Source organism: Megachile rotundata, chromosome 13 (assembly GCF_050947335.1).
Source record: "Megachile rotundata isolate GNS110a chromosome 13, iyMegRotu1, whole genome shotgun sequence".
NCBI lineage: Eukaryota > Metazoa > Arthropoda > Insecta > Hymenoptera > Megachilidae > Megachile > Megachile rotundata.
The window spans coordinates 9,477,682-9,486,441 of NC_134995.1; the positions used below are offsets into that span (position 1 = coordinate 9,477,682).

Genomic DNA, 8,760 nt, shown 5'->3' on the forward strand with positions numbered 1-8,760 from the left:
TTACCACTATCGGGACGCTAATTTACGATTGAAAGAACTAGAATAATTGAAATACGCCACCAGATACGAATCTAGGAATACAGCGATAGAGAATATTCTTGAGAGTGGGAAACCTCCGCGAGACGTAGCGGCGAGGTAAGCCGATGCCCACTTTCAATTGGCCACTGTTTGGCACAACTGTATGCAATGTACACTTCCGTTTTCCTTCCCTCTAAATGTGGGAATGTTTTAGATGAAAGAGTATTGCATGATTCATCCTACTCACTTCTCCTTTGCTCGAAGTCGTGATGGACCCTTTTAATCAAGGAAGATCGCACACCGTCGCCAAATTTAAAAATACAGAAATTTGGATGTTGAGGAACTCGAAAAACGAAGGTTTGGAAGTTTGAAGACTTGGAATCTTTAAGAACAGAACTTTAAATCCTTGGAAGATATCTTTATTTGCTCTTTTTTTTAAAGGAATATCTCTGTTATCGTTATCGTCAGTATCAGTACAAATCTACAGTTATGTAATGATTATAAAATATATGTACAAGTTCGGACTGAAAATCGTTCAGTTGTCTTAGCTCCAAATAATGAATCGAATAACTCGTGTTTTCATGTAAAATTTGAAGTGAAAGATCGCTTGTTTTATTAGCTAGAAAATTGACGTTAAAATTGGCGGTAGAGAACATGCGCGGAGCAGCAACCAAATCAAATAAAGGCACCGACTGTTAGGATTCCCCTCCGGTGCAGGTTTCACTCTTCTTATCCATGATCCAAGCTTATACTTCTTCCCTATGTTCCTAGGTCCATGTGAAATACGCCACCAGAGTATCATTCAGCACGGAGCTTGTGCACTTGTGTAACCGCTATTACAAGTCAAATCATGACTTCGTGCCGCTTGCGATCATGTAGCCGCTTCTATCTGACCCTAGTGTTCGCGATTTTGCGAAACGCGTGACGTGCCTTGACAGTACCGATGCGGACAAGAGTATTATTACCAATTATTCAGTGCAGACGACAATGTCTGGAAGTAGCGATTCTGAAGAATTTTTCGATGCGGAGGATGATACTTTCCACCGCAATACACGGTAATTTTGCCAGTCTTCGCTCTGTCATTCGATCCTGACAAAACATTCAAATACCATTTCTCTACATGTTTTATACCCTCGACAATTATTAACATTCTTGCGTACATTCCATTAATTACTTGGGCATAGTTTTCGGATAATGATTATTACAAAATTTTATCAACGATTCTCGTACGTTCGAACTGGCGTATAGTTCATATTTTGTCTATGTATGGTAGTTTCTTTTTTAGATTATATTTTTTATGTATGGTCTTTTTGTCGTATCGTGTTCGTTGCCAATTATCTTTGGTTAGGTCCGAATTTGAGCACTTACATCAGTCATTCACGCGATCGTAGGCAGCTATTTCAGGGCCGGCGTTTGCAATTCTTTTAGGGTTCTAATTGTCAGCATAGTAGAGCAAGAATTAAAAAACAACCTCGTTGTTATATAATTAGAACGTTTTCGAACTCTTAATAAATCATTCTTTTCTATTTAAATGAATTTATATACATCCTGCACAATAAGTTTTTCATTCAAATTTTCATTCAATTTTTTACGTAGACCTAAATTTAAACTTTTTAACAATTAAATAAAGTTTATTTTATCTTTCGTATTACAAAAATTGTTTCATCTTATGATAAAAATTGATTTCCTTTTAGAAAAGGTAAACAACGCGATTCCATCAGCATTGAAATACAGACTAAAGACACATCAGAAGCTTCCAAAAAATCAGATGATGATGTTTTTGTGAAACCTGCTCAACCTAAACCAATTGTAGAACCAAAGGAACATGTAACTATAGAATGTACACTTAGTAAAGATAAATCTGTGAGTATCTATGACAATGGAACTATTGCTGACGACTATAAAAGGTGTTATAAAGAATGTTTATCGTTTAAGGATGAAGATGGAAAAGAATCAAGTATGGATAAAATTGTTGGTAGAAGGAGATTTCGTGAACTCAGACAACGCATGCAAACAGAGGATGATGATATCCCGATTAATAGTTCTCCTCCGGACAGCCAAACATCGTCCATCGAGGGTGTATATCCTACTCCTTCAAAGACAACTCATCCATTTAGAATTATAGAGCATGATACTCTTAGTTTACAAAGTATGACATCTTTAGGACGAGTGGGTCGAATTTTAGCTGGAGTTGGGGACAGTGCCTCTGCTATACTTGCACCAAATGTAACTCAGTGCCCCCCTTCTGCTACCCTTACCCGTGAAAGCCAGATGTCCTCGATTGCTAGTATTCCCAGTAAAGATGAGGATACAGCATCGGGTAAGGTGTCCCAGTCCTCCAGCATCTTTACGTTATCAGGGGATATTCTTCAGGAATCCTCTGTTAACGGTAGGTCCAATTACTCTTCGCACTCACAAAATGATAAGACTGTTATCCTTCAAGAACCTGATGTCATCGCTAGTACAAAAAATAATGGCAAATCAAATGAAGATATTACTGTGGTTGGAATACCTGTTGCACCACCAAGACGTAAAAAAAAATCAAAAGCTCAAACGCCCACTGATCTTGCTGTATGATATTTATTATTTAATGTTTTCAAATTAACAAATAGTCACGAGTAAAACGAAGAAATATTCTTTTATAATTTTAGCCTAATGCCGCAGAATCAGCATTACCGACTTCGCCGTTACCAAGTCCAGCAAGTACTATTGAATCCATTACCAGAGAATTTGAACACTCCCTGGATATCCGGTCCGCAACAAAGGGACAATATGTTGTGAAACCACAAGTTCGTGTTGCAATATATTTGTATAATTTATCGTGTTATGTACGAATATTTACTACTGTATATTTGTAGGATGAAGATAAATCAAAAGCTGAAGGCCCATCAACCGAAGAGTTAGAAAGAATAGAAAGAATGAAAGCAGAGTTAATGAGTATGAAATCAAGCGACAAGTCCAGTAGCCCACTAGGATCCATGTCTAGCAATAGTATTGGCCGTTATTCCTTAGGTCCTCACAAATTTTCGGGCTTAAGTCCCCAAGGTTCGAAAGAAAGACGAAAATCGGCTGGTGACCAAGACATGGTTAAACAGCTGAACATGTTTGTGAGAACAAGAACAGATTCCGGAAAGCGTCTAACGGACATGGTATGATATCAACTTAAGAATATATTTTAAACGTTTACATGTTACTAATAATGACTCTTTTTAGGAAATTTTGGAGCAAGTGACCGTTCTGAATTTAGATACCGGTGAGAGAGTGCCATTAAGTATAGCGGAAGATAAATTGCCACAGTGTATTAACCCCTTGTCGCTTCACATCATGAGACTCACATCAGAATACATAAGTAATTCCAGTTTGGAGAAAGAAAAAGAAAGTGACGAGGAAAGTGTTGACAGTAAAATGTCCAGTATACCACCAGACGAAGATGTATCCGTTGGTAGAGTTCGAAAGAAAACTCAGAAGTTAAAGCGATTCTTGGGGTCCACCGTGAAGAAGACAATGGACAAAGCAAAATCCATCGCGCAGGAGGTGTCTCACGCGAGACATAAAGAAGATGTCATGGATATAGTAGACGACGTGTATCCTGGTGAACAACAGTACATCAAACTGAAAGCGTCCAACAGTCACAAAGGCCCGTACGAGTTCAGTTGTTTGCAACACGTTCAAGATTTGAGTGGCGAGCACGTGGGTCCTGTTTGGTGCATGAAGTTTTCAGCCTGTGGGCGACTACTCGCCACGGCAGGGCAAGATCGAGTCCTAAGAATCTGGGTACTACGAGATGCTTTCACGTATTTCCAAGACCAGCGAACCAAATACAACGCTGAGAAAGTCAGTCCAACTCCTTCCCAAGAATCTTTAGTGTCGCAGCAGTCCATGGAGGACCCCAACGTCGTGGCTAGTGCCTTTAGCGAAATAGAAGGAACGAAAAGCCCCTTTATGCCAAAGCCGTTTTGCACCTATACAGGGCACACCTCGGATCTGCTCGACGTTTCATGGTCTAAAAACTACTTCGTTCTGTCATCGTCGATGGATAAAACCGTGCGTCTTTGGCACATATCGCGAAAAGAATGCTTATGTTGTTTCCAACACATTGACTTCGTTACGGCCATAGTGTTCCATCCTCGCGACGATCGTTACTTCCTCTCCGGATCTCTAGATGGCAAACTACGCTTGTGGAACATCCCGGACAAGAAAGTGGCCGTATGGAACGAAGTCGACGGTCAAACTAAATTGATAACCGCCGCAAATTTTTGTCAGAACGGAAAGTTCGCGGTGGTCGGCTCCTACGATGGCCGGTGCATATTTTATAACACGGATCAGTTGAAGTACCACACGCAGATACACGTTCGATCAACCAGAGGGAAGAACTCCACCGGAAGAAAGATCAGCGGAATCGAACCCATGCCGGGTGAAGATAAAATCTTGGTTACTTCGAACGACAGTCGTATTCGTTTGTATGATTTACGAGATTTGAATTTGTCTTGTAAATACAAAGGTTACGTTAACGTCAGTAGTCAGATCAAAGCGAGCTTCAGCCCCGACGGGCAGTACATAGTCAGCGGCTCGGAGAATCAGTGCATTTATATTTGGAAAACTCATCACGATTATTCGAAATTCTCAAGCGTGCGTAGAGATCGAAACGATTTTTGGGAGGGTATTAAGGCTCACAACGCTGTAGTGACTTGTGCGGTGTTTGCACCAAATCCAGATAGTATTATTAAACATATTGAAGAGAGAGAGCAATGGGAAAGTAAAGAGGACGCGAAAAATTTAGGCGGTTCAACCATGGATGTTCCTCCAGTCGATCCCGTGGTTGAACAGCGCACTAAAGGCTGTGGCGGACACGTTCTTGTAAGTGCTGATTTCAATGGCTGTATAAAGGTTTTTCTAAACAAGACGAAACCTAAGCATAGTTCCCTACCAGCATCTGCTCTCGCGTAACACGATACTACACTGATTTGTGCACTATTGCTAATAATAAGAAATTAATAAGAACACCAATATATCGTATACATATATTTGTTTTATCTCAGCGAATTACGTAGGCATCACTGTACGCTATTTTTTAAGATAAACGCGGCTGTACTAAAAACTTTCTGAAAGCAGAATATTTTGAGATGCATGCCAAAAGGCTTACTTCACGATAAGCTTCAAAGATTATAGTTAGTAATATTACCCAGAAATCGAATGCTCAGATAATATTTCGGTTCTCATTTACCTAATTTTATTGTTATCATTAATTAATGATCATTGAAGGGCTATCCTGTTCATTGTAAATTATATAACATTTGCGTACTATTATTATAATTTCTACTGAAGCTTTAAATAAGTCGTATAAAGTACATAGTTTTATAAGACGTTGTATTTTTAACACTTTTTTAAATTCGACATTATATTTTTATTGATTTTTTTCCTTTCTTGTATTATATATGTATTTTCGGTGCTGGTCCACTGCGATCAATATAGTTGTACACGCAAACTTTGCCAAAATTATGTTACAAAATACACAGTGAACGTGGAATTGTTTCGATTAATTTATAAAACGGAAAGAGCACCTTGGTGAAGAAACAAAGTATAAAGGACAAGCACGATGGCCGTATAGAGTAACGATTTAATGAATTGTATCGGTAATCTTGAATTAATATACCTTGGTGATTCATCGTTAAACAAATGTTGGATAACACCTACAAAGTTTAATGAAAATCAAAGTGGATTTTCAAATCCTAATGGTTTCTAAAATACGTTCTAGAACTTTACCGTGATAAGATAGCGTAACACATCGAAGACAATATATATATTATATATATTATAAATATAAAAAGAAACGAAAAAATGTTGGTTAGTTGAATCGCATCATCGTTAAGTTTTTCTACGAACGCAGTTCACATTTTAGAAATTAATTCGAAAATTTAACGTGAAAATTCATCGTACAGTATCGTGTATGGTTCAGGAAAATGGCGGCTTAGGGGAAACTGAAATTCTCAAATTTACAAACTTACAGATTTGGAACCTTAGAAATTTATAAATTTAGCGATTTGGAACGGTAGCGTTTAGGGAATTCGATTTAGAAATTTGGGAAGTTTAGAAATTCTGAAATCTGAATTTGGAAATTTGAGAATTTATATTCGACTTCTCCTACATTTTCTTAAAGAAACTATGCTCGATATTTTGTGTCATGATTTAACATTTGCGCTCTGTATAAAACTGTATCTTCACCCTTACCGTGTGAATTGATTTTGTCAATATCTAATTTTAATCAGAGCTTAAAGCTTTAACTATAATTTGCCAGTAATTTTTTGTGCAATCTGTAATTTAACTGTAAGGTAATTTAAAGAAATTCATCTCCAAAGAAATTATTTTTTAAAATGTGAATTTTGTTATTTTTTAAATTCGCAAATTGGAGATTGCACAGTAAGGGTTGATCGAAGTGAGCGCAAGAACCTTGCTTCTTGACATAAACATTAAGTAGAAAATTGTTATAACGCTCACACGACTCGCTACGTTCAATGTTCGACAGGATCTGTCGTGCCTCATTTTGATCTGATTTGAAGGTGTTGTTCGAAAATACCTGTTTCGCAATGTGTCAATTATAGCGGCAGAGAGTATATGTATACCCTTGAAACGGCAACCACGCCGTTCGAAACTCTGCATTTTACGATTCTCTATGTATGTATTTGATAAATTATGTCTTGAAAGATGATGCGCTATTCGGTCGCGTGTTGAAGTCACGATGGTCGTAGACGCGACACCTTTGACGCCATTATGGTTGCACGATTACCATATTTTGTCAATATTTTAGGATTATCACAACATCCATAATTCACGGTATAATTACTGTGAATTAATATTTGCAAAATTTGGAGATCTGCAAATTTAAGAATTTGCAAATTTATGAATTTGCAGATTCCATAAAATTTAGGTCAGTGTTAATACTGAAATATTAACAATAAATATTAATCGTTCCCGTGTCGCAGAAACGATCATCAGAATATACAGAGTTGCTCATTACTCGAATGATCTCCAAAGTTAAATTTCAAATAAAAGTATTCGAAGACATAAATTTTGTTATCGTAAAAATAACAAATAATGTAGAATTTGTTACTCTTGCAATAACTAAAAAATCGAATCGTAAAAAATTGTTTATCAATATTTTTGATTTGAAATTAGCTAATTGAAGATCGTTCGGCTAATCCCCAATTCCGGCGATATACGATATATGTATTTTATTTATATCGTAAATTCAATGTAAATACGCAGAAAAGAAATGTAGGTATTTTGTGTAAATGCAATTGTAAATATATATTAATCGGGCGATAGCGTAAATCGCTTATTAACGACATTGTCATTCCGACAGCGGCGTGCACAAAACTATTGTTTGTGATCTCGTAGTAATCAGTAATCATGTAATATATTTAATGTATTAATAGTATGTTCATGTATGAAACATGTGTCTGTTTTTTATGTTGCCGTCACACAGCAATATACATAAAGTTTACATCAATCATTAGAAACGTGTCCTGTGTATTTCAAACCTTTCTGTATATACATTTACTTTATATTTGTATTTTTATTTTAAATTGTTACATTTTTAATTTTCTGTGGGGTGAGGAGCAGGTGGTTGAAATTTTGGTTAGTTCAAAATTATTTGTATTAGTTAGGAGATGTGTTTTTTATTATATTTATGGGGATGTTGGTGTAAATAACTCAATATCTCATCTTTGATCTAATCTTAGCTTGCTTATTTTTTAATACATAATCTAAACTGATACATTTCGTCATTCGAATCTATTACAGGTTAGATTAAGGTAAACTAGGTTATGTTGAGCTAAGGTTAGGTTGCAATAAATTTTCAGGTAAAGTTAAGTCAATTTAGTTAAGCTAAAGTAGGTTAGGTTGAGCCAAGGTTATGTTAGGTTGGAATAAATTTTCAGATAAGGTTAAGTCAATTTAGTTAAGCTAAAGTAGGTTAGGTTGAACTAAGGTTAAGTTAGGTTGGAATAAATGTTCAGGTAAGGGTAAATCAATACAGGTTAAATTAGACTAGGTTTTATAATTCAAATCAAACTTTATTTCAATTTTAAATACAATTTAATCCAACTCTACAAAAGGACAATTAAGCTTGAATGGTAAAACTGCACATTGCTCATTTACTACATTATTAATTTAATAATTAATAGTTCAGATAGTGCTGGAATATATGAACAATATAAATATCGACAAAATTATTGACAAGAGTTACTATATTACTCCAACAATATTTGAACAATATAAATATTAATGAACAAAATTATTAATAAGAGTTGCAAGAAATGTCCATGATTGGATCCTGATATATGACCACGCGTTATATGGCAGCAAGAGGCAGAACAATATAAATATTTATCGACAGAATTACTGACAAGAGTTATTACATTACTCCAACAATATTTGAACAATATAAATATTTATCAACAAAATTATTAATAAGAGTTGCAAGAAATGTCCATGATTGGATCCTGATATATGACCACGCGTTATACGGCAGCAAGATGCTGAACAATATGAATATTTATCAACAAAATTGACAAGAGTTACTACATTACTCCAATATCTGAACAATATAAATATTAGTCAACAAAATTATTAACAAGAGTTGCAAAGTAGTATCCATGGATCCTAACATATGACCACTCGTTATATGGCAGCAAGAGAGCCCTCCATCCACTTACAACCACGAGGAGAAACCGAATAATGATC

The 8,760-nt window shown here is 36.0% G+C and overlaps 1 protein-coding gene across 5 annotated transcripts; it reads left to right on the forward strand.

The window, feature by feature from the left end:
* The first annotated feature begins 3 nt into the window (after nt 1–3).
* On the forward strand, nt 4–7,535 carry LOC100880911 (WD repeat-containing protein 44). Of its 5 annotated transcripts, none has more exons than XM_012290014.2 (7): nt 4–135; nt 233–375; nt 790–1,073; nt 1,713–2,589; nt 2,670–2,807; nt 2,877–3,167; nt 3,232–7,535. In XM_012290014.2, exons 3-7 carry the CDS (start codon nt 1,006–1,008, stop codon nt 4,963–4,965), a joined length of 3,108 nt encoding a protein of 1,035 aa, XP_012145404.2. In that variant the 5' UTR covers nt 4–135; nt 233–375; nt 790–1,005; the 3' UTR covers nt 4,966–7,535. The 5 variants fall into 5 exon arrangements, with proteins under 5 accessions (XP_012145404.2, XP_076395307.1, XP_012145402.2 ...); XM_076539192.1 differs by lacking the exon at nt 790–1,073 and having other exon boundaries at nt 1,713–1,881; nt 1,954–2,589; XM_003705300.3 differs by lacking the exons at nt 4–135; nt 233–375 and having other exon boundaries at nt 453–1,073; nt 1,713–1,881; nt 1,954–2,338; nt 2,462–2,589.
* The last annotated feature ends 1,225 nt before the right edge of the window (nt 7,536–8,760 follow it).

What these genes read in the sequence shown, in the direction of transcription:
- LOC100880911 (XM_012290014.2), top strand. Translation starts at nt 1,006, where the DNA reads ATGTCTGGAAGTAGCGATTCTGAAGAATTTTTCGATGCGGAGGATGAT. An exon ending in ACTTTCCACCGCAATACACG is followed by an intron (nt 1,074 to 1,712) that starts GTAATTTTGCCA and finishes ATTTCCTTTTAG; the next exon opens with AAAAGGTAAACAACGCGATT. An exon ending in AAACGCCCACTGATCTTGCT is followed by an intron (nt 2,590 to 2,669) that starts GTATGATATTTA and finishes TTATAATTTTAG; the next exon opens with CCTAATGCCGCAGAATCAGC.